Raw genomic sequence first — 26,237 nt, 5'->3', positions numbered from 1 at the left:
GTTGCAAACCTGCAACTACAGCCGTTTTTTAATGAATTTATATGTTGAGTGAGTCATAAACATTTTTGTCTATATTGGCCATTAAAGTTGTTTAAAATGCCTCTAAAGGATAAATGACAACGGGGAAAGTACAGATGGTCTTTCTGGGAAAATGGATAATATTCTTTTGAAAATCCATACCCGTCATATGTATACCTAGGTTTACAGACCAGATAGAGTGCAAGTACTGGCATTCACTCATCCATCCAAATTTAAACCAGGTGTTTGTTGATGTCACTGTTGTATTACCTGGGAAAAGGTAGATATGGCGGTTATTTTCAGTGCAAAGCTTATATAATCGCCTGTGTAGATTTTGTGCCATGTGACAGGTGTCCTGTGCCAGAAGCTTTTTAGTTTACAGTGTACTTCAGCAGAAACAAAGATCAAAAAGAGTCCAATGTGCAGGGTTACACAACTGGTTATTTAAATTGTAAGATTTATTCTCCTTTTAGAGTGATGTTTCAGGTCAGGTAAGGTTTTCTGTTTTGCATTTAAAAAGTAAATAAAGAAGTTTCTGAGATCACCACACAGATCATCCATAACATTAAAACCACTAAGAGGTGCAGTGAATAACATTGATCATCTTGTGACAGTGTCAACCATCTGTCATGGGGTAATATATATCAGGCAGCAGGGGAACAATTTATTGAAGTGTAACAGTGACCGGGTCATAGGCGGTTATGGCTATTTATACACATTCGAGATTTATCAAACATGGTGTACAGTGAAACTGTCTCAGTCGCCCCTAGCAACCAATCAGATTCCACTTTTCATTCCTCACAGACTCTTTCTAAAATGAAAGGTGGAATCTGATTGGCTGCTAGAGGCAACTGAGCCAGTTTCACTTTACACCATGTTTGATAAATTTCCCGCATGGGGTCTAAAGGCTTGTCAATCTAACAGAAGTGCTACTGTAGTAGACGTTGAAGTTGATACTGGTTATTATCCCAAAGTGTCCGATTAAACAGCGCATTGCAGCTTGCTGTTTATGGGGCTGCATAGCTGCAGACCAGTCATAGGGCCCATTCTGGCCCAGATCCACTGCCAAAGGACCTATGATAGTGATGTGATCCATGGGGCCCAACCATACAACTTATTTACCGCTTGTGTCTTGGTGTCTGATACCACAAGACCCCTTCAGAGAGGAAACCTATAGGATGTCAGGATTCAGCAGTGTACAGATGATAACATGCCTATAAGGCACCATTGTCAACTTTTTATAAGAAAAAATAAAAATGTGTCCTTTTGACACATTTGGCCCAACTACGTTTTTTTGTATTGAAAAGCACTGTCAACTATACTTTAAGTGTGTATACACCAGCATATCCATATATACATATAATAGCATATGTGTATTTATACATCTTCCTGCCTGTAAACTAATCATATGGCCCAAAAAGTGTGAACAGAGCCTTAAAGGGAAACTATATAGCTCCCTTGTCATCATCCACATAAGTTTGTAGTGTAATCCTGTATCCGACCAACCCCTTCTAGCGATTATCAGTGGAGCAGGCCAAATTGGTGCTCTGGGGATGAACGACCTTACCTGGTGCAGGATTACACTTCAAACTGTATGGGAAAGGCACTGAGAAAGAAGATGTGAGACTTGCCTTCATCCTCAGCGGCCCGTGCATAGTAGGGAGCTATCAGCAAGTCGTCAAACTTGCTGATAATTTCCCTTTAAAGGGAATCTGTCAGCTCCTGGGCCCTACCTAAGGTGCTGACAGTGTGCTGTAGCTGGCAGCCCCCCAGGGAGCATGGTGCCTTTTTGGTAATTTTCCGTGCAGCGATTATGTACAATCTTATGTCACAGAGCAGTTGTTCGTGCCACACTTGACATGCATCCTCCTCCCTCTTCATGAATAATCAATGCTGCCCGGCCTCCTGCTCAATCAGTCCTCTGTAGGCAGTAACTCACCTGTCTAGAGACCTGCCAACAGTTCATTTTCTGGTTCAAATCCCCTGTAGGAAATTAAATAGATGTCTTTTTTTTTTCTCATTATAGTATCATTTTTAAAGTTATGTTCACACACAGTATTTTTGCTCAGTATTTTGCAACCAAAACCAGAAGTGGATTGAAAACACAGAAAGGCTATGTTCACACACTGTTGAAGTTGAGTGGCTACCATTTAAGAGCAAATAATTATTTTAAAACAACGTCCAATATTTGCCATTAAAAGACGGCCATCCGCTCAATTTCAACAATGTGAGAACATAGCCTTTCTGTGTTCTCAATCCACTCCTGGGATTGGTTGCAAAATACTGAGCAAAAATACTGTGTGTTAACATAGCCTTAAAAATGATACAATAATGAGAAAAAAAGACCTCTATTTAATTTCCATCAGGAGATTCGAACCAGAGAATGAGCTGCTGGTAGGTCTCTAGGTAGGTGAGTTACCCCTAGACCACAGCTCCAACACATTAGGGAGAAGAGATTCAATGTGTTTCAGAGTGTTTCTTTCAGACATAAACTGCCAACAGAGGACTGATTGAGCAGGAGGCCGGGCAAAAAGGCACCATGCTCACTGGGGGCTGCCAGCTACAGCACACTGTCAGCACCTTAGGTAGGGCCCAGGAGCTGACAGATTCCCTTTAACCCCTTAGCGACCCATGACATACCTGGTTATGTCATGGTGCCGCGGTGGGAGTTTAGAGAGGGGCCCCGCCGGCTAATTAAGCACTTCAATGCAGCTGTGAAACCTGACAGCTGCACTGAAGTGCTTTACTCTTCATATCCCTGGTGTCTAGTGGAACGGATCTCCCCCCCCCCGCAATGCGATCGTGGGGGGGAAGATCCGTTCTTCTGCCCGTGCCGGGCCTCCGCGTCGCACTGATGCTGATCCCGGCTCGGCAATAGATTGCTGTGGCCTGCAGCAGGCCAAAGCAATCTATTACCGATCAAATGGATCTTTGCTGTGTATATACACAGCATTGATCTCTATGAGAGATCAGTGCTATGTATATACAAGCCCCCCAGGGGGGCTTCTAGTCCATGTAAAAAAGTGTTTTTATTAATAAAAAAAAAAATCCCCTCCCTAATAAAAGTCCAAATCACCCCCCTTTTCCCATTTTATAAATATAAATTAATAAAAAAATAAACATGTTTGGTATCGCCGCGTGCGTAATCGTCCGAACTATTAATTAATCACATTCCTGATCTCACACGGTAAACGGCGTCAGCGCAAAAAAATCCCAAAGTGCAAAATTGTGCATTTTTGGTCGCATCAGATCCAGAAAAAATGTAATAAAAAGCAATCAAAAAGTCGTATATGCGCAATCAAGGTACCGATAGAAAATAAACATCATGGCGCAAAAAATGACACCTCACACAGCCCCATAGACCAAAGGATAACAGTGCTATAAGCCTGGGAATAGAGCGATTTTAAGGAACATATATTTGTTAACAATGGTTTAGAATTTTTAAAAGCCATCACATAATATAAAAGTTATACATGTTACATATCGTAACAACTTGAGGAACATTGATAAAAAGTCAGTTTTACCATAGGGTGAACGGCGTAAATGCAAAACTCCCCGAAATTCCTTTTTTTTTTTTTTTTTTTTTTTTTCTTCAATTTGACATCGCAAATGATTTTTTTCCCCGGTTTCGCAGCATATTTTATGGAAAAAATAATGCCTGTCACTGCAAAGTACAATTGGTTTCGCAAAAAATAAGCGCTCATATAAGTCTCTAGGTGAAAAAATGCAAGCGCTATGGACTTTTAAACATAAAGTGGAAAAAGCAAAAGCGCAAAACCGAAAATTGGCTTTGACCGTAAGGGGTTAAAGAATCTTGACTTGTGCGCCCCCCCCGCCCCCCCCCCCCATATTAATGCTATTTTGAGTCTTAGGATAACCAGACCTTGCCTTTGATGTTAGAAACGAGAAGAAAACACTAGTTATTGAGTAAGGTTGCAGTAGCAGTACAGTACATTCTGAAAGACCTTAACAACTGAAAGAAGATCAGAGTCCTTCACAAAAGCCATGAAAGTAGCACTGATCAATGCCAGGAATTTTATATTGCTGTTCAATAAAAAATAAAAAAAAATATCTAGATTTATAAGATGATAAATGATTTCTCAACAACTGGTACCCAGTTGGCCATGGAGGTCATTTAAAAAAAAAAAATGTGGATTGCGAGTGGCTTCGCATGACAAGCAAGAATGGATATTAAAAATATTGATTTCTCTGAGCCAAAGATGATGAGAATTTCTGTCATTGGAGAGCACAATTACTCTGGTCATGATGGCTGATGGACATACCCTTTACAGAGGTTGTCTCGTGATCTGTGTTAATGCACATAAAGCAACTCTGTACCCACAATCTGACCCCCCCAAACCACTTGTGCTGTCGGATAGCTGCTTTTAATCCAAGATCTGTCCTGGGGTCCGTTAGGCAGGTGATGCAGTTATTGTCCTAAAAAAACAACTTTTAAACTGGCTGCTCCGTGCCCAATGGCCGGTGCTTAGATTGTGTATGCATTAGGCTGGCGCACACCCTCTATGTCCCTCCTCCCCGCCCTCCTCATCATTAGGAATGCTCCAGGCAGATTGCCTACTATTTATCACCTGTGTAAGCACGGCACATGGGCTGGATCGTTAGGGCACCTGTGCAATGTTCAATGCAGAGGAATAGGAAAAATGGTGGGGAGGAGGGACGGAGGGGTGGTGCAAAGTTAGGGCATAGATACTCCAAGCCACGGCCTTTGGGCACAGGGCTGCAAGTTTAAAAGTTGTTTTTCAGGACAATAACTGCATCACCTGCCAAATGGACCACAGGACAGATCAAAAACAGCTATCTGAAGGTGCAAGTGGTTTGGGGGGTCAGATTGTGGGTACAGAGTCACTTTAAGCATGGAAATGCTTTAAAGAGTACCTGTCACCCCCCGTGCCGGGGTGACAGGCTCCCGACCCCCCGTTAGAGCCCCCTATACTCACGTGATCCCGCCGGGTCCCGCTTCCTGAGCCGGTCAGGTCACGGAGATATCGGCGCCCGAAGCCCGGCGCGCGCGCGCTGACAGGAGAGTCTGATGCCCATAGAGAATGACGGATTATCGGACCCATTCTCTATGGATGTCTGACTCTGCTGTCAGCGCGCGTGCCGGGCTTCGGGCGCTGATATCTCTGTGACCCGACCGGATCAGGAAGCGGGACCCGGCGGGATCACGTGAGTATAGGGGGCTCTAACGGGGGGTCGGGAGCCTGTCACCCCGGCACGGGGGGTGACAGGTCTCCTTTAAATCTATATCCTATCTTTTCTTATCACCTACTCAGCTTCTAGGCTTTATGACTAATTTTTTTTTCCCCCAGTGTTCAACATGCTTATAGCCCCCCTACTGCACAGAACACTCCAAGGAGGAATGTATTTCTCTTACCTTCCAGCTCTTTGCCGTTTCGGTGCAGTTAATAGTTTGCTCCAAGGTCCGGTAAAACCATTAGGAGCACAGGGACACTGTTAGGAACACTGCCCTCCCCCATAGCACCGATCTGGCCTGCCTTTTGCCAGCCCGCTCCATTGATTACAATTAGAGAGGAGAGGGGAGAGCTGGCCAGGGGCAGATCGGCAATATGGGGGCGGGGCAGTGCTCCTAACTGGTGCACCAGTGCCCAGTCTTACAGTCCGTGGAGCAAACTACTAACTGCAATGAAACTGTGCCAAGGACAAAGATAAGAGACATACCTTACTCCTCGGCGTCTTCTGTGCAGTAGGGACATATAATGAGGTTAGATTCCTCTAACCTGCCGATAGTTGCCCTTTAACATTCAGGTGCCTTCTTATGGACGAAAAGAAATCTTGGGGCTGCTATAACTTATGTGTAAGTGAACTTACATAAAATAAAACTGAACATACATATTTATAAAATTTGGGCAGCACTCCTAGAATATATCAACAGTTGTAACCCAAAAACAGCACTGCTAAGGTTTCTACCCTTATAATAGAGCAAGTTCTTCTTTTTTTCCAATTTTCTATCTCCATGACCAGATGGAACTGCAGGGGACCTAAAAAAAAAATGGGGGTACTGGGGCTGCATATTTTAGCAGTGCATGGTATTCATATAGTAATTGGTAGAGTAGGTGTTGACTATGTTAGGCTCTATTCACATTGTGTATTAATGAGTTCAGTCAGGGTTTTGGGGTTTAGCTTTGCAGTATTTAAGAATAGTACAGCCTGCAGTACTTTTTTTTTGGGTAAAAAGGAAAAATTTGAACCCCAGTGAACCTCAATGATGTCTGAATTCACCTCTGCAGATCAGCTGTTTAGCACTCGGTAGCATTAGGCTCTGTTCTCTGTGTAACTTTGGCACTTGTGTATGGCAGCCTCATCTCCTATTGACTTCAATGAGTCTGGTGCAGCCACTACACAGAGACGAGAGCCGTCTGCTTCCAGCTTCGTTCTCACTGTAGTGCGGACACAGAACAGCTGATCGCAGGGGGTCCTGTGGGTATGCTATTATTTTGTCTTGGAGATCCATCTGGTGTATACAGTATACAATTTAACTTTCCTCCAGAATAAGGAAAACTGTTTCTCTAGTACCTACCTCCCAAGAACTGCATGGAAGGCATCTCATCTACCCCAGTTTTTCTTAACTCTAGTGATCAAGTACCCCCAACAGGTCATGTTTTAAGGATTTCCTCAATATTTCAAAGGTGATTTAGTCACCACAGGTGTCCCTTGTCTGGTGTATCCTCAAATCATGGCCTGTTGTGGATCCTTTAGGACTAGAGTCTAGCCAACCAGTAACCTACTCTTTACTGATGAGGAGCAAGAACACTGAAAAAGCTGTCTCCAATATATTTCCAGACACTTTCAGCTATGTACAGTTGCCTCTAAAGAGAAAGTCCTCCGTATGAATAGAACCCAGGGCGATAATGTGAATAGAGCCTTATGTGTCATCCTTGTTGTTTTTGTTGTTTTTTTCTTTGACCATTCTTTGTTTTTCTCCTGTTTGACTGTTGTGTAGACCTGTCAATGTCCTTAGATTTATCAGTGTTACTTTTATAAAGTATCATTATTTATACATCCACTCTGCTGAGTTTAAAATGAAGCTGCCTATCTTATCTTTACGTTGATATTGTCTTTTTTCTTTTACCAGATGATTCTCCTGACCAACCTCTAATGACCATTTACAGTCAGATGGAGTCCGGCAATGAGACTCAGTACACTGGCTCTAGAACTAGGAAAAGTTCATTGCTAAAGGTAGATGGTGAAATAACCAACCTGGCCCCCAGCCTAACTCCAGCACCCCAGCCGACCATCTCCTTACTATCCGATGACAATACTGATGCACTCAGCGTGGAATCTCTTACACTGGTCCCACCCGTTGACCCGCAGAGTATTCATACATTTAGCTTTATCGTGGAAACCCCCATAGAACCTGGAGATGAGGTCCAGAAAGGAGATGAAAACGCTGAGCTCAGTGTGACTGAAATGGCTGATCCCAGTGCAACAGAGGAACAAGAGGGGCATTGAGAATGGACACCAATTCACAACTATTTTTACTATGTAAAGTGTAAAGCCATATTGTCCGCTATGTTAAATTGGAAACTGGGACTGCATCTAGTGTGTTCTCCAAGGATGAGAATTACCAATAGATAATCCCTAGAAGAATGCAGACATTGTCACCTCCGAGCTGGACATTCAATACGCACATCCATGAAAAAGAGCTACTGGCCTGCTACTGTATATGCTGCACACATTGGCCTCATGTTGCTTCTATGCTATCACATTTTAGCAACTATGAGTGGGATGTATAGTACTTAGTTTTCATAAACCACTTCGCAATCTTGTTAATTTTCGTTCCACCTTGTAATTTTATCGTGATTTTTCTCTTTGTGAGGCAAATTTGGAGTCATTTTTCCTGATGGCATTTGACTTGTGTGAGGCAGAAGAATACTTTGCACTGTTAGGCACTTTAGACCATTTATTTACTTTGCCGGTGCCCATAATATTTATTACTTTTAACTGGTTTATGTCTATATTACTGTTTTTCAATTTTATTACCTTTTTTGTTTCTATAACACCAGCAACTGTGTCTATTTAAACAATGGGTTAGCTATAAGGGCCGTTTCACAATGAGGAATCAGCTCTGAATTTCAGCGCTGATTCCTCACTGAAAATTCCGCCCAAAAATATAGTGCAGAGCCAAATTTTATTAAGTTCAATAGAATTTGCGCTCTGCAGTTCGCACAGCGAAATTTCCGCAGCGGATCCGCTTTTCCATTCAAATGAATTGAGCAGTGAGTTTCTGCTCTGAAATATTTCAGTGCGAAAATCTGCGCTGATTCCACACTGAAATATTTCAATGCTCGTGAAAATTCAGCGCCGAATTGGAATAAATGAATGAATTTGATTAAATGAAAAATAAATTTGCGCAGAATTCCGACAGAGGTGATTCCGGGCAGAACACTTTCCTTGCAGATTCTGAATGGAATTCCGTGAGAATTTCGCAATGAATTCTGTGAGAACATTTTCCGCTGGGAAATTGCTAATTCCTCAGTGTGAACTGGCCCTTAGTGCAAAGAGAATTAGTAGTTCTGTCTTTAGGGGTGTTCAGTGAATAGCTTATGCGACAAGTCATAAGAGTGATCCAGAGGTGGAGGTCCAGCTGCTGGAAATTTTCCAGTCTTGTCAGTAGTGGTCACTCCTCTTAAAGCATGTACTTGCTCCATAAGGGTGCCTCCACACGTAGCGGATTTTCCGCTGCGGATCCGCGCGGATTTGACTAGATGAATGAACACAGCATTTGATCCGCACTGTCAAATCTGCTGCGGATCCGCAGCGGAAAATCCGCTACGTGTGAAGGCACCCTTAAGCGCCAAATGTTTCACTAGGTTTTCACAGTGCCCATTGACTTGGGTGAAGAGCGACTACACACTAGCAGTCATCTTATCAATTTTAATGGGAAATACTCAAATTCTCTAGATCACTGATTGCCAAATCATGACTCTTCAGTTGGTGCACTATGCACTAGTTGGTGCATAGTGGGAGCTACAGTATAATAAGCTTCTCACGGCTACCCTTAGCAGCCATATTGTAGCAGCTTTCACATGCTCTGGTGCATTGCATTATTTTCGTATCTGAAATAAGAAATGAAATAACATTATACACATTAGACACAATGAAGGCAAAGCTGATTAAAGGTTATTCCGTTTTATGTTTGTAGAGTATGTGTGTGCTTTTATTCCTAATCACTGCTTGTTTGAACACCTCCTGCTTTTCATTTTCTATCGTTTGTAGTGTACAATAATGAAGATACTAGCAATGCAAGCCTTACATTAAATAGAGGGGTTATCCAGGAGTTTACAGATCAGACTAACTGCAGTAAATAATGTAAAATAGTAAGGGTTAAATCCAGTGCCCCTGATAGTGTTTCTCTACTTTTAGAGGTACTGTATGTCACTTCACCACTGCAGGAAAAGGTAACAAAGATAGGTATAGACCTGGACTGGTGGAAGATTTAAAAACCTTTTTTTTTCTTTTTTTTTTTTTGTAACATTTACTGTAATTAGTGTAATTTGTAACACTCTCAAACAAACCCTTTAAGGGCATTAAGTAAGTTTTCAAATTTTTCTGGCTTATAGTCAGCATTTAAGTCAAACACGCTGTACATATAGTAAGTCAGGTACACTGTATATAGATGAATTCTGAGGGCTTCTCATATGTCACAAAATATTTTAAGACAGTGTTAGTATTATCAGTGTTAAGTCATAGCATAGGACTAGTGGAACTAGCAGCATTAGGGACGGGAAAGCGAGCATTGACCTGTCAGCAGCGGATGGTGCCGCCCGAACGATCTTTAGATTGTTTGGGCGGCCCATTGAAGTCGGCAGCAGTCTTCTACCTCCGCTCCTGTTAACACGGGGCAACGCACTGCAGACCATAACTGACCTTTAAACATGTTAAAAGCTCACAATCAGCCGTCATCATGCATGCAGGCTGATCTTGTCTTTCAACGTGTTATTACACTAAATGATTATCCTCCTGCATGGTTGCTAATCAGCTAATCAGTAAGGCCCATTAATCGTTTATTGTAATAGAGCCTTAAGTGTCACAAGCTAACATCCATAAAGCTTTTTAGTTATTATCACATCACCTGTATTTTTGCTTTACTGTGTCTATTTAGGGCTATGTATATATTGTATTTAATTAAAGGGATTATCCAGGCTTACAAAGACATGACTTTGTTCTTCCAGACACAGCAACACTCTTGTCTCAAGTTTGGGTGTGGTTTTGCTACTCCGTTCCATTGAAATAAAGCTTAATATCAACCCACACCTGAACTTGGAGATGAGTGGTGCTGTTCCTGAAAGAAGGCGGCCGTGTTTCTGAAAGAAGGCGGCCGAGGCAAGAACATCATCATTTGGGCTTGTATACCTTTTTTCTTTGCAAACGAAATAAAATGGCAGACTCTTTGATATATGGTTGGTTTATAATAGAGTATACTGTACAAAAGATATACTTTTACAGTGAGAGACTATGGGCGACCTATCCCAGTGTATGTTGCAGCCTTGTAGTAACCCCCCCCCCCCATGTTTGATAATAAAGTAGTTCCTCTATAAAGAGTGGTCCTGCACCGTTGCAAAAGAGGATAGAACCAACCAAAGCTAGGCCCACTGATCCAAGAGTCCACAGAAGCCACGCATTATAACATGTGGATCAAAGAGGAAAATAAGCTTACAGAAAAGCGGGATTGTGTTTGGCAAGGTGAATAATAACTGGGTCCCAGTAGTTGGTGAAGAATTTTATTTATGTACTATGATATTTAGTACATTACTTTTTAGATAGTGGTACATGCTATCACACAGATTCTTAGTATAGAAAGTATTATAGTGTATTGTTTAAATGGTAACTATAATGTCTAGCAGGCAGCAGGATACGCTATCAATAACCTCCTCCTTGACTGTACTCCTGGAATCTGTATCTGGGGCATGCCTGCATCGGGAGCATGGCGGCAGGTTTCTTTTATAGCGTATCCTGCCGCTCGCTAGATATTATACTTGCCCTTCAAAATGAGTGCATATTACCACTTTGGATTAGGGGAGCTTCTTTATATTGTAGGGTTATCCAGCACTACAATAACATGACCACTTTCTTTCAGAGACCGTATGACTCTTGTCTCCAGATCAGGTGTGGTTTGCAATTAAGCTCCATTCACTTCAATGGAAATGAGTTACAAAACCTGCACCCAAACTGGAGACAAGAGGGGCTGTTTTTAGAAGAAAGTGCCCATTTTTGTGTAGCGGTGGATAACCCCTTTAAGGCATGTCTTGTTGGCCTCATTGCAGGCCCCTATGGGCGGGTATCTAGCAGATATATTGTGATAACCAGCATAGAAGAGAATGTAGCCTGTTCATACAAAGCGCTCTGTCCCGAAATGTGAAATGTCTCGTATTAAGGAGATCTTATAGTCTATATATTCACAGGATATGTAAGAATTATAGCAGAGGAACACACAGCCATATCCTTCACCTTATGTAGAAATGAAGGCACCTTCAGCTATAATCCTAGCCCATTTCCTTCCAGATTCCTACAGCTAACAGTGATGTCGTTTTCCCATCTGAGGATGTGGGGAGCTTTAAATTAATAATAGGTAATGGAAAATGAATTATAAGTTTGTAATTATTTTGAGTGTGTCTATACTTTGTTGCTTTAATCATATATATATATTTTTTTTGTTTAATGAGAGAAAATAAAATGAATACATCTTGTGAGTCAAGTCTGCTGGAAATTACATTATAAACCATTACACTGATTACTTGGATCCTAATTCTTGGGAAAGACCTGGACTTTTCAACATCCCATCATACAACTGTCCATCCATCAGAGAGTATTGCTTTCTATCATATGACACAAACCCCCCTGTCCCTCAATCATCCAGTATTGTATCAGACAGCCCCGCACTTCCTAATTCAGAATCCGATCACACATACAATAATAGAGAAAGCCATGCAAGTCCTTTATAGTGCTGTAGTGCCCAAATGGACCAATAGAGAATTTTAAAGTTCAAACAACTTTGTTGGAATTTATTGGAATTGCTGATACAATATACTTGTAATAAAACAGTTTTGGGCATATTACAAACAAGCACAGATATATTAATGTCACTACACACATGAAAGTTTGCCATATACATTTGGCATATGAAGGATTGTTCCAGAAATATACATTTTCCTCAATATACTGTATGGTTATAATCTGAAATATCAGGATGTTCAAGAGGGATTCCAGGATTTAAAAAAAAAAAATGATTTCTTCAAAAAAAGCGCCATACCTGTCTTCAGACTGTGTGTGTGTTATTACAGCTCTTTCCCATTCACTTCAATGGAACTCTGCTGCAATACCATGCGTAAACGGAGGATAAAAGTGATTCTGGTTTGGAAAGAAAGTGGCTATGTTTTACTAATCCTGGATAACCCCTTTAAGGCTTCTGTGGTTAATAAAAAGTGTTTAAGTAATCAGTAATATCACCGCTTTTGAACTCCATTGTATTGTAGTGAATAGAGCTGAATTGTAATACCTTACACAACCTGAGGACAGGGTGGTGCTGTTTTTGCAAGAAATTTGTATTTTCTACTCCTATACGTTTTGGATCTAATTGAATAAAAGAGAATGGAAGCTTTATAGCACTAGACTACTCTTACCTGCTTAGATATAGAGGTTGCAGTTTTGTCCCAGCATTGGTGTCTGAGATGGCCCTAAGGCTATCAAGTATTCTTTATTATTTGAATAATCAGTGGGTTAACAGTCACATGATTTTTGATCTGAGCAAACTTGTTCGAAAAGGCATATATTATAAAGCATGGGAACTAAAAGGCTGTGAACATCATTGCCCTAATGTTTTATTGCTCATTTTCTTCCCAAATTCAAAAAGTTCCAATAGCCCTTCATTAAAACTTTCCTACAATTTGGTTGCTACAGTCAGTGTTAGCAGGAGGGAGGGGGAGGAGAATATTGGGTGGTAAAAACATCCTAGAAGATGGCAAGGTTGCACAGGCTGTAAATAGGGAGAAAAAAAAAGTCTCAAATTAAAAAAAGATGTGTAGGAGCATAGAAATTAGGGAACGCCTATGGCAAATTGCAGTAAGGGACTAAGGCACTCACGTCTTAGCATAGCTATCAGTCAGCACAAGGGAGAAGAGATTATGGACTGTAGAAAGGGGGAACTGATACAGGAATGAATTTGTGCCTCTATACAAGAGCTACTGGAGGCATAGGCACCCTGGACACATTGGGGCATCTTTTTCAATGTCCCACCATATATCCGGTGGGGTGAAGGGAGTTGGGGCTTTATTCAAGTTGATAAATTTTTACTTGATAAATGTCCCCATTGACATTATAATTTTGAGGGTATTGGGTTCTTTTCACAACATGGGAAATCTTTGCAAAATGTATCTGTCGACTCACTTACCTGAAAGAGGCCAGAAAAGTGTCTATTCCATAGAGCAGGATGCTATGATGGATGCTAGAAAGTCTCATCCGTCACAGGTCATCAGTGGAGGTATACTGTACCTTAGGGAGTTTCCCGATGTATACACTTGCCAGACGCCCCAAAAATGATGTGTGAAAACAGCCTAACTGAGAGAGACATGCCCTCATGAGCTCATCTTTTTCATGTCAAATTGTTTATAGCCTTTAAAGGAGTCTCATTGGATGGTGCTGAGCTTGAATACACCACACAGTCAATAGACAAGAGTGGTGGCTGTTTGTAGATGTAAATGGACACTGCCTTAACAAAAAAAAAAAAAACCTTTAATATGTCACAGCGACGTAAAAAGTTTTGGTTAGTGGAGGTCAGGAGAAAGAGCTGGTAGAAGTGGTTGTAGCCTGCAGCGATATCCATCTAGGTGGCTCTATTCTAAGTCTATGGGGCTGTCTGGACGGTGATGTACAATTATGTATTGTACATTGGAGGTGCCGTACAATTATGTATTCTGCTCTCCGCCCATTCTCGAGCAGTAAGCTCCTTACTTATCCAACCTTTTAACATGTCCCATGGTCTTTTTTGTTTCTCTTTTTTGTTTTTGTTTAAAGCCTATGTATTACTAGGTTTCTTGGTTTGCAGTGTCTAAGTCTATACAACCTACATTTTAGACCTTAAACTTTTGCAATAATGTATATCCATTCGAGAAATGAGCAGTATATTTTGCAGACTGTGTGTTCTTTGTGTGCACATGGTGTGCTACGGTAGTGGCTTTGTACTCAGATTCCACCAAAGAACGTCAGTTCCCTTGACTGATCTGTCTAGTTTCACCTTCAGTAATGTAAAATCCAGTTCATGAAGCATTCAATAATTCTGTATGTAATAAAGGAACTTGTATATAAAGGATTGAGAAGTGTATTCCTCATTTCTTGGTGTGTAAGAATTGTGTGATGCATGTAGTGATGTGGATGAGTAAAACCTGTCCATGCAATAGGACAGATGTGGTAAGTTTACATAGAACTGATGACTTCTTATAGGATTGTAAGTTCACAGTTAATGCGGCTAATCACTTCCCTGTACACGTCTGGCACGTTTTATAAAGGCAGATGCTGGCAGACTTTAGTGGAACCGTCACTTTCCTTAGAAGTCTGTAATGTATTATCTCGAGTGGTTTCCCAATTCCAGTTCCCGATTTATCCCAACACCCTGATAGTCCTGTGCTTACACATGTTTTAGATTTGAATATACTGTAAGAGTTGCAGAAACATTGTGCAAGCTTGTAAATGCTTGTAAAAGATTAGAAACTCTTAATCCAAAATGATACGAGTTGAGTGAACTTCGAGCATGCTCAAGTTTGTCCGAACCCGAGCGTGCACCATTTAGTTAGCGGTGGCTGCTGAAGTTGAATAAAGGCTGGATCCATGTTTTCCAGGCAGTACTAGGGCTTTATCCAGCTTCAGCAGCCACTGCTAATCAAATGCCGCACGCTCGGGTTCGGACAAACGTAAGCATGCTCGAAGTAGGGCTGGGCGATATGGCCTAAAATTTATATCACGATATAATTTGATGCATGCACGATATATCACGATATATAAAAAAAATTTTGTGTGTATACTCACCCCCCCCCCCCTTGCCAGTCATCAGCCTTCCCCTGTGCCAGTGATCAGCCCTCCCCTATGCCTTCAGCCCCCTTTGTGCCAGTTATCACCCCCCTTGCCAGTCATCAGCCTTCCCCTGTGCCATCAGCCCACCCTGTGCCAGTGATCAGCCCTTCCCTGTGCCATCAGCCCCCCTTGCGCCAGTCATCAGCCCCCCTTGCCAGTCATTAGCCCCCCTTGCCAGTCATCAGCCCCCCTTGCCAGCCATCAGCCCCCCCTTGTGCCAGTCATCAGCCCCCCGTTGCCAGTCATCAGCCCCCCGTTGCCAGTGCCAGTCATCTCCCCTCTCAGTTTTCCAGCCATTTCATGTGCCAGCCATCATGTCCCCCCAGCCAGGGCCATCATCAGCCCCATGCCAAGCCATCTGCCGCCCCCGACCCCTCTGCTACTTACCTTTCCTGCAGGGCTGGCTGATGGAGTCCGCGAGGCGAGACAGGCCGCGTCTTCTTCCCAGCATGCACTGGGAGACCTGACGTCACACGCATCAGCGCGCTAGCGCGCTGACGATGCGTGAACGGAAGGCCCTGCAGCGCGGTACCACGGAGCGGTAAGTGAGAAGCTTATTCACTACCGCTCCGTGGTATATCGCGATATGACGATATGCCAAAAATCTATATCGTCAACCGAATTGATGACGATATTTTGGCATATCGTTTATATCGCCCAGCCCTAGCTCGAAGGTTAACCCAACTGTAAATATGATCCTAAGCTGCCTGCCCCTTGTCTATTCTGTTATATAGGAGGATATAGACCTAACACCATTTGTAAAACATTTTGAAAATTATCTCCCCCCCCCCCCCCTTCCCAACATAAATAGGACCGTAGGAGGAGAATACTAATCTCAGAATCTGTCTGTGCCTTCTCATATGTCCCTGTTACTATCCACACACCGTGACGATGCAGGGTTTGACTCACCTACACATGAATGGACATGTTTCTGTCTCCTACGCGGTCTGAACACTCATCTCTGGTTATTTTGACCAATCTAATGTGATTACATACAGTTTGTTGCATTCCCTCCTACTTGAAAACGAATGAATTAGGCAAAACCAATAAGCCCGACGTGACGGGTTTCTATATCGCATACACTGTGCATCTACAGTAGTAGTAATAAATAAGCTAGGGAAATTTCTTATAGGGGCTTCCCACATTCAAATTTTCTAATATTTCATACAAAGATGCTGTAGATAATAGAAATAAAGTAATAATAGAAATTAAAGAACTGGGGGTATGACAGCTGGTACAAACTGGTCCCCAGTCTTGGTTTTAGACAGTCACTGTCTTAAAGAATAACTTTTGACATTTCATCAGGCATGTCAAAAGTTATTGATCGCAGTGGGTCTCAGCAGCTGAGACCCACTGCCATAAGGAGATATAGTTATTTTCAATGACCTTAACTCTAAATAAGGCAATGACTGAGCTATTTAGTGTTGAGATATATGTCATACTTTCATTAGCATAATAAATTATAAACTATATATTGCTTTTCTGGCCAATCTTTTGGCATACACTGGGTGCATGAGGGCACATATTAGCACAATGCTATGTGTACCGTGAGGATTTCTGGCGCATGCACTGGACTGGTAAAAGAAAAAAAGATGTGTAAAAACTTATTGTATAACAATGATAATTGCAGAAATAGCCTTTGTGATTTCTTAAATTATATGACTGATATGATCATAACTGTAAACCACTGACTTTATGTTCTCAGTTCTATGGAATAGATGTAATCTCTGGTAGTTTCCAGTGCACTTACTTTCAATATGCTGCATATTGATGACTGTTTACATTCATATAGATATTTAGGTTGTTTTTTTTTTTTTTTGCCAGCGGCTAGTATTCAGTTAGCTAAAGCCTTAGTTCTATTTTAAGGATAGGTTCACATGCAGTATTTTTGCTCAGTATTTTGCAGCCAAAACCAGGAGTGGATTGAAACACAGAAATGATATGAAATTAAGTGGACAGCTGCCATTTAATGGCAAATAATTGCCCTTATTAAAAAAAATGGCCATTGTTTTGAAATAACAGACATTATTTGTCTTTAAATGGCGGCCATCCACTTATTTCAACAGTGTGTGAACATAGCCTTTCTGTGTTTTCAATTCACTCCTAGTTTTGGCTGCAAAATACTGAGCAAAATACTGTGTGGGAACATAGCCTTAACCCCTTAGCGACCCATGACGTATCTGATACGTCATGGCGCCGCGGGGGGTGTTCAGAGCGGGGTCCCGCCGGGACCCCGCTCTGAACGGCGCTGATCCCGGCTGACACGTGCAGCCGGGCAGTGCCTCTGTTAGCCGGCGCGGGTCCCGTTGCCGCGCCGGCTAATTAAGCACTTCAATGCAGCTGTCAAACCTGACAGCTGCATTGAAGTGCTTTATGCACAACATCCCTGGTGTCTAGTGGCACGGATCTTCCCCCCGCGATCGGGGGAGATCCGTTCTTCTGCCCGTGCCGGGCCTCAGCGTCGGAATGACGCTGATCCCGGCTTGGCAGTAGATTGCTATGGCCTGCAGCAGGCCATAGCAATCTATGACCGATCTCATGGATCTTTGCTGTGTATATACACAGCATTGATCTCTATGAGAGATCAGTGCTATGTATATACAAGCCCCCCAGGGGGGCTTCTAGTCCATGTAAAAAAAAAAGTAAAAAAGTGTCTTTATTAATAAAAAATCCCCTCCCCTAATAAAAAGTCCAAATCACCCCCCTTTTCCCATTTTATAAATATAAATTAATAAATAAATAAACATATTTAGTATTGCCGCGCACGTAATCGCCCGAACTATTAATTAATCACATTTCTGATCTCGCACGGTAAACGGCGTCAGCGCAAAAAAATTCCAAAGTGCAAAATTGCGCATTTTTGGTCGCATCAAATCCAGAAAAAATGTAATGTAATGTAATGTAAAAAACGATCAAAAAGTCGTATATGCGCAATCAAGGTACCGATAGAAAGAACACATCATGGCGCAAAAACTGACACCTGACACAGCCCCATAGACCAAAGGATAAAAGCGCTATAAGCCTGGGAATGGAGCGATTTTAAGGAACGTATATTTGTTAACAATGGTTTGAATTTTTTACAGGCCATCAGATACAATATAAGTTATACATGTTATATATCATAGTAATCGTAACGACTTGAGGAACATGCATAACAAGTCAGTTTTACCATAGGACGGACGGCGAAAAATGCAAAACTCCCCGAAATCAAAACAAATTCGTTTTTTTTTTCAATTTGACAGCGCAAATGATTTTTTTCCGGTTTCGCAGCATATGTTATGGAAAAATAATGCCGGTCAGTGCAAAGTACAATTGGTTTCGCAAAAAATAAGCGCTCATATACGTCTCTAGGTGAAAAAATGCAAGCGCTATGGGCTTTTAAACTTAAAATGGAATAAGCAAAAGCGCAAAAACGAAAATAGGCTTTGACCTTAAGGGGTTAAAGTGTAACTGTCATGTTTTTTTTTTATTGCAGAAATCAGTAGTATAAGCAATTTTAAGAAACTCTGTAATAGGTTTCATCAGCCAAAAAAGCCTCCTCCTGTACTCAAGAAGCAATCTCCCAGCCTCCCCCCTGACTTCTTATCTGTGCATCAGGCAAACACGTCTTCATTACAGAGAAGCCAGTGAAGACTGTAAGCCTATGAAGGGGGGAGGGGCTGAGGCAGATGAGGGAGCAGGAAGAGGTGACATGAAGGTCAGCTGTTTGTAGACTGTCTGGGCAGCTAAAACGCTAAATTCAGGGGTCAGAAAGGTCAGTGCTTATCTATGAACTTACTGTGAGAAGATTGCAGGGTGTTGTGCTTTGCAGAAATCCTCCTTGCTCAGTCACTCCTAACAGCCCCTCCCCTCTCCATAGCCACATAATGGACACAGAAATCCTGCTTCTTCTGCAGTGAGGGGGGAGGCTGGGAGATTGCTTTTTCAGTCCAGAAGGAAACTTTTAGTACATAAAACCTATTACAGAGTTTCTTAAAATCGCTTGTACTGATATACAATGTTTTCAGAAAAATGACCCTAAAATGACAGTTACGCTTTAATTATATTTCTGGATAAGAAAAGCCTGACTGCTTTCTTTTTAAAAACTGTACTTCACATGCATGTGAGGAGAGGAAAAAAAAAGGAAAGTCCTTATAGAGCTGTGGTACGTGGATCATAAAAAAAATGGCTCCAGCAAAAGAATTGTCAGCTGAAACAATGGAAAGGATTTTAGAACTCCTTCAATATAGAAATACAGCATAGAGTGTGCCAAAATATGTTGGTTGTTCCTAGTCAGCTGTGTCTAAAATGTCATGCAAGTATAATGGGGAGAATAGAAAAGGAAATCATTTATAGAGCAAAGACAATACAAAACCATAAGCATAGAAAACACTAAAAAACAATATGCCTTGAAAATAGAAAATGCCTAACAAAAGGAATGAAAAACAAATGGGCAGAAACAAGAGTCGGGGTTGGTGACAGAACTGTACAAAATTGGCTGAATGAAAGGGGATTTAGACAAACAAAAGACAAAAGAAAACCAGCCTTAACACCTTAAAGGCAAGCAAACAAGGTGACAGGAGGCTAAAATAAGGAATAGTAGAGTGTGAAAAATTGGATGAAGGTGATATTCAATGATCATATACAATATGAATTGGCCAAGGTAATACAGCTGGTGCTCCTGTCTGGTGATGTTCGAAAAATAACTCCTGCATCTTGCCAAAGAACAAACAGTGTTAGTGTGTTGTTACATGCAGTGTTACGAGCGATCCTGAATTACAGATGGGACCTGGATTTGCAGCTCTAAACAGCAGCAAATCTAGGTGCAAGCGGTAATTAATATTGCTAGCCGCAGACACTGGCACTTGCAAATCACTGATAATTTGGGCCTGGACTTTATATTGTAGCAGAAAGGCCAAGTCTCATCTGCAGTTCAGGATCTCACTGATCGGGACCAGTGGTGCTGCATGTAAGAGCGCACTAAATACTTTTCTTTGGGAAAGGCATATCAGCTCAAAGACATTTTCCAGACTTAATCCAACTGAAAATGTATAGTCAATATTAAAAGAAATGGTCTCTGATAAGGCTCCACCTTTCCCTTTACTACTCTATTTACTCTCTACAAAAGTTGAAACCTTCGGCTATCCAGATATGAAAGGAATTGTAGTTTTGCAATAGCTGGAGGGCCACAGGTTGTAAAGTATTATTTATCATTAGTTAAAGGGGTATTCCAGGGAAAATCAATAAATTAGCAATGGAAAGGGTTAAGCAAGGTTAACCCTTTCCTAATATATTTACCTGTCCTGTATTGCCCCCCACAAGAAGATCTCTGGTCCGGTCAAGTGATCGTCCAGCCGCTGACCATCTTGTTTCCTGCGACGTCCCGGACTCTACTTCCGGTCGGGTGACGTCACCATACCCGGCCTGCTTCTGGCGCTCCTTCTTATTAGCAGCAGAGCACTGAACCCTGATTGGCTGGCTAGCGTGTAGTAACCAATCAGGGTTTAGTGCTCTGGATCCCCACCATGCTCCATAGTGGGGGTCCCCTGGGCCTTCTGTAAATTACCAGGGGTTGTGGGGGCTTAGTGCGGAGTTACATGGGCAGGGCCGGCGTCAGCACTACAGCGCTCTTGTGTGGCATCCGACATCACTCTGCAGGACCCCTCCCCCCCCCCCACGGGGGTGTCAGCGATGCCGACCCTGAGGGATGCAGTGGTTGACATTCCTCCGGGTGTCTGGTGGCTATGAATGAAGTAATGCTGCCCGCCCCTCCTGGGAATCAGGGTCTGCATCGCTGACACCCCGGGGTGGGGGGGGGAGGGGAGTCCAGCAGAGTAATGGCTGCCACACAAGAGCACTGTAGTGCTGCAGGGCCGGGTGCTGGCGCCGGCCCTGCCCATGTAACTCCGCACTGAGCCCCCACAACCCCAGGTAATTTACAGAAGGCCCAGGGGACCCCCACTATGGAGCGTGCTGGGGATGCAAAGCACTAAACCCTGATTGGCTGCTACACACAAGCCAATGAATCAGGGTTCAGTGCTCTGCTGCTAATAAGAAGAAGCACCGAACGCAGGCCGGGTATGGTGACGTCACCGAATCGGAAGTCGATCATGTGACCGGACCAGAGATCTCCTTGGGTGGCCAATACAGGACAGGTAAGTATATTAGGAAAGGGTTAACCTTGCTTAACCCTTTCCATTACTAATTTATTGATTTTCCCCGTAATACCCCTTTAAGTCTGAGCCGTCATAACAACCTGCCGATTCCATAATTATTTCCTCTATTTGATCTGGTAAAGCATCTGCCATTAATACTATAATTTCTTTTCATTTATTTTAAGATATCTTTTACAGATCCAGAATGTTCAGCTTGTGTGTGTTTGATATTTGATACATTTGCCTCAGTTTGTAGAGTACATGCATAATACTTGGCTATTTTTTTCTTCCATTACTAAGGAAGTATGCACCACTGTCATCATTGTTTTTTTATCTAAGCTTTACATTGCAGCATAACTAATATTTCTGAAGAACATGGAGAAGAAACCACTATATTATTCATAATAACCTGGGGATGTTTTGTCATAGTGGCTTTGAAGCATACTTGCTAAAGTGGATGATTAACATGAGGCACGTTGTCAGCATTCTTAGGGTCCATTTACACAGAAAGATTATCTGACAGATGATCTGCCAAAGATTTGAAGCCAAAGCCAGGAATGGATTTGAAAAGAGGAGAAATATCAGTCTTTCCTTCATGACCTGATCTCTAGATTATCATTACAGATGAGTAATGCTGGGTTTACACGGAACGATTATCGTGCGAATTTGCACGATAACGATTGAAATCGAACGATAATCGTACGTGTAAACGCAGCGAACGATCGAACGACGAGCGAGAAATCGTTCATTTTGATCTTTTAACTTGTTCTTAAATCGTCGTTCGCAAAAAAATTCACCGATCGTTCACTGATTTTACCTATGTGCGAGATAAGCTTAAGCGATCGCAAAACGATCGGAAGAAGAATTTTCTGTACGATATATCGTTCCATCTAAACGCTGGTCGTTATAAATGAAAAATCGTTACTTAGAAATCGTTAATCGTACGTTTGGGCGAATTATCGCTCCGAGTAAACACAGCATAAGTCGATTCTATTTGAGTTCACTCCAAATTTTCTCAAAAGTTCAAATTTGCTTGAATTTTTTGTCATTTTGGACAAATCACAGGTTTGTATGGAAGTAGGGATTCCTGTCAAAGATTTCCTGCATTCATTCACTGAACAGCAAAGAATGCAATTAGAGATGAGCGAACCTCGAGCATGCTCGAGTCCATCCGAACCCGAACTTTCGGCATTTGATTAGCTTTTTTTCTCAAAGAACAGGAAACAGTCAGAAAACAGGAAGTCCTGTGTGTCCCAGGCCGTCTGAGCGCCCACAGAGAGAAGGCAGTCATGTGATTGATGGACACATTGAGCCGTAACTCTTTGTACTGGCCGGAATTCCAGTATTTAGTCTGTTTTTTTTTCAACCAGCACAAGTTAGAAAATCTGCCTTCAGGAGACTGGACCTGGATTTCTGGTAAGTTCAGTTTTGTTTGTATGAATGTGTATTGCAAACTTGCTTTATATCACATCTACTGTTGATATAGATTTTGAAAATTACGACTGCCCCCCCTCCCCCCAAACCGCTTGTACTTTCGGATAGCTGCTTTTAATCCAAGATCTGTCCTGGGGTCCGTTCAGCAGGTGATGCAGTTATTGTGCTAAAAAACAACTTTTAGGCGTGGCCTAGAGTGTCTTGAGCATTACGCTGGCACAACCTCTCCATCCCTCCTCCCCGCCCTCTTCATCATTAGGAATGCCCCAGGCAGGTTTTCTACTATTTATCAGCTGTGAGAACACGGCACATGGGTTGGATCGTTAAGGCACCTGTGTAGTATTCACTGCAGAGGAATAGGAAAAATCCTGCCAGTGGCATTCCTAATGGTGAATAGGGTGGGGAGGAGGGACGGAGGGGGTGGTGCAAGGTTAGGGCACAGATACTCTAGCCCAGTGCTTCTCAAACTGTGAGTCGGGCTTCACCAGTGAGGCGCCCCCTAGTTGTTTGTGAGGCCCAGCTAAGGAGCCAGTTTTCACAAAAGTAACTATGATCTGCACAGCCCTTTTGCTGTCTGCAAAAATCTCCATTTTAGCAACATTATTAATTTATTTTGTACTTGTTTTATTAGTATATAGAGCTTGGGAGATGGGTGAAAGGTAGCCCTAGCATTATTCTCAGCTTTTAAATAGACTTTCACCACAGATAGTGAGGCCCAGGTCAGTCTGGTGAGGCCCAGGCGTTGCCTTGGTCTGTTGGGTGAGGCTCCAGTAGAAAAAATTTGAGAAGGTTTGCTCTAGGCAATGCCAGTTTGGCACAGGGCTGCAAGTATAAAAGTTGTTTTTTAGGACAATAACTGCATCACCTGCCAAACGGACCCCAGGACAGATCTTGGATTAAAAGCAGCTATCCGAAGGTACAAGCAGTTTGGGGAGGACAGATTGTCAGTACAGAGTCACTTTTACAATTTTTGCCACAGAATCTGTCAGTACACTAACGTAAGCTCAGAGCTAATAATATAAAAAGTCATTCACTGAAAATACCATAACCGTAAGCCATACCGATGCTAACTGCAATTCATTAGTTTCGAATGCCAACAGCTATGTATCACAGTGTATCATGTCCATGTTCACTCACTGGCATCCTGCAGCTTTAGGTCTTTACTCTGGTGTGCCGTAGATACAAGGTTTCAGTTTGTAAGAAGATATGAATCCACAGTTGTTCATACACACAGAGAGTGCGCCCCGGCCGGTAGCGTTACTCACTGTTGGTGCACTGCTTTCGGGAAAAGGCCTTCAAAGCTCCATGTGACGTGACACTATCTACGGAGTCCACAGAAGGGCCAAAATGCCTTCTGTCAGGCGTGGCTTAGCCATGGTGGTGTGCGGACGCGTCTGAGAGGAGCTCCGGACACAGCAGCACAGCTCCACGGGCTTGTAGACCCCATCCACTTCTCTGGAATGCCCGGAGGGCGCAGACATCCCGCCAGCAGAGCCACCCGCTGCCCGACACGCTCAGCTTCGCTTCAGAGCACCCTGGATAGGTTCCGGTGCCCGTCCAGTCAGAGCGCGCCGCGAGGCCCCAGCCCTGTCATGGCGCCGACGCGAAAGGAAGAAGGGGACAGTACGGGCTCCCCCCCCATCCTCGCCAGGCAGCAGACAGGGTGAGTCGCCCCTTGCGGGCTCCCCTCACCGGGCTCCTTTGCCCTGGCCCACAGCCACAGCGTCCTCCCGCTCAGTCGCGGAAGCGGCAGGTCTGAGTGCCTCGCCGGCCGCCATTACAGCAGGCTCCCTGCAAGGCGAGCTACAGATGCTCCGGGAGCTCATTCAGGCACTGCCCTCCAAACAGGACTTACAAAGTGTGGTCCAGAGGATTGAAGCTGCACAGCAGCAAGCCATAGACAATGTGAGGGGGGAAATTGAACAGCTGGCTGCCAGAACAAACACTACTGAGACTGCTACGGCCTCCTTGGATGCTAGGGTCCTGCTGTTGGAACAAGAGGCTGTGGTGAATCGGCGCCATTTGCAATCTCTAGCCTTGCACCTTGATGACCTAGAGAACAGAGGCAGACGGAACAATGTCCGTATCAAGGGTATGACTGAACTTTCCTCTGCTGATAACCTAATTACTAGAGTGTCATGCCTCTTTAACCAGCTGACTAATAGGCCGCCTGATGCCACGTTCAAGATTGACCGAGTACATTGTGTTTCCAGAATGTCTCAGGGACTCCAGTCAGCTCTTAGAGACGTGCTCTGCCGTTTACATTACTACACTGAAAAGGAGATGATCCTCAGGGCTGTACGAGATGTTAATCACATTGACTTTGAGGGGTCTGAAATCCATGTGTACCCCGATGTCTCTGCGCGCACTCTCTATATGCGCAGGCTGGTCCAACCCCTGTTACTCAAGATTAGAGAGGCTGGAGCCACCTATAGATGGGGTCACCCGTTCCACATTGTTGTCAGAAAAGACTCTGCCTCATTTGTTCTGCGACACCCGGAGGAGCTGCCGGATCTGTTTGTGTTCCTTAACATTCCAGCGGTACAGGTCCCTGATTGGCTTGCCATGGGTCGCCAGGATCACCCAGGCAGCAATAGTAGACAAAGGAGACCCTCGCGTAGAACCTTGAGGGAGGAGTCGGATCACCCGTCACCGGATCTCCTGGGGGCCGACCTCTCTCTCCTGTTCCCGCTGGTAGCCTAAGTCGCGCTCCTAGGATGGAGCCCTGGGAACATTGGCTGCAGTTGAGCTCATGCCTAGTGAATAGACTGCCCTTGTTCTCCCGGGTCCGGGACTGTGCCCAAGTCTGTCCTGGTTGCTACTGAACTCATTCCCTCTTGGAGGGGCCCGACTTGATGGGCATTGTATTATTGCACCTTGTTGCCGGGTTCCTGATGGGGGTGGGGGGGTGGGGGAGATGCCTATGCAGTATTGGCTCAGTACTGGGGGAAAGCCTCCTCACGTTGTTATGCACTCAGCCTGCTCACATGTTATGTCGTGTTGTTGAGGTTAAGTTTTATATTAGGCATCTTGGAAGATGACCTCGACCTGCCCTCCCGTCCCATTCCCATTTTTATTGGGGTCTGTTTGCAGTTGGCTATTACAGTTGCATTTGTAAACGAATTGTGCTGCTGTGGGGGACTTCTCCCTCCATGGTTTTCTACTCTTCCTCTTTTCCTTCCGTAGGTCGCTCTGTCCTACTTGCACTTCGGTGCTTTCTTGTCTGTGTCTCTTGTAGTATTCTTATTTCTTGTGTTTGGTTTTTGCTCTTTTCCCCTTTTTGTTTTTCTTTCCCGTTTCCCTCTTTCTTGGTTTCTTTGGCTCTTTAATTCTCTCCCCTCCTTGCCTTCTTCCCTCAACCTTCCCTTCCCCTGTGGTGTGCCTGAGGGTTGCACTCGGCCATGTCTACCTTCACCCAGGGGGACTTTGTGCTTGGCTCGCTAAACGTAAAAGGATTGAACGATCCTGGTAAGAGATCTATACTACTTAATTCTTTGAGGGCTCAACATGTACAGGTCGCTTTCCTCCAGGAAACTCATGTAACCG

The 26,237-nt window shown here is 43.3% G+C and overlaps 1 protein-coding gene across 6 annotated transcripts in view; it reads left to right on the top strand.

Moving 5' to 3' along the window:
- The window catches only part of CLEC16A (C-type lectin domain containing 16A), a 179,354-nt gene extending 164,989 nt beyond the window's left edge, over positions 1-14,365 (top strand). For 5 of the 6 annotated variants that reach the window (XM_069983732.1, XM_069983736.1, XM_069983731.1 and 2 more), the window contains one exon: positions 7,133-14,365. In XM_069983732.1, coding sequence (XP_069839833.1) covers positions 7,133-7,509 — 377 coding nt within the window. In that variant the 3' untranslated portion in view covers positions 7,510-14,365. The remainder of the gene's footprint in view (positions 1-7,132) is intronic. The other variant, XM_069983735.1, reaches the window with a different exon arrangement.
- Positions 14,366-26,237: the final 11,872 nt, after the last annotated feature.

Source organism: Dendropsophus ebraccatus, chromosome 9, assembly GCF_027789765.1.
Source record: "Dendropsophus ebraccatus isolate aDenEbr1 chromosome 9, aDenEbr1.pat, whole genome shotgun sequence".
NCBI lineage: Eukaryota > Metazoa > Chordata > Amphibia > Anura > Hylidae > Dendropsophus > Dendropsophus ebraccatus.
Note: the sequence above shows the minus strand (reverse complement) of the source record. Positions and strands in the feature narration are given on the sequence as shown.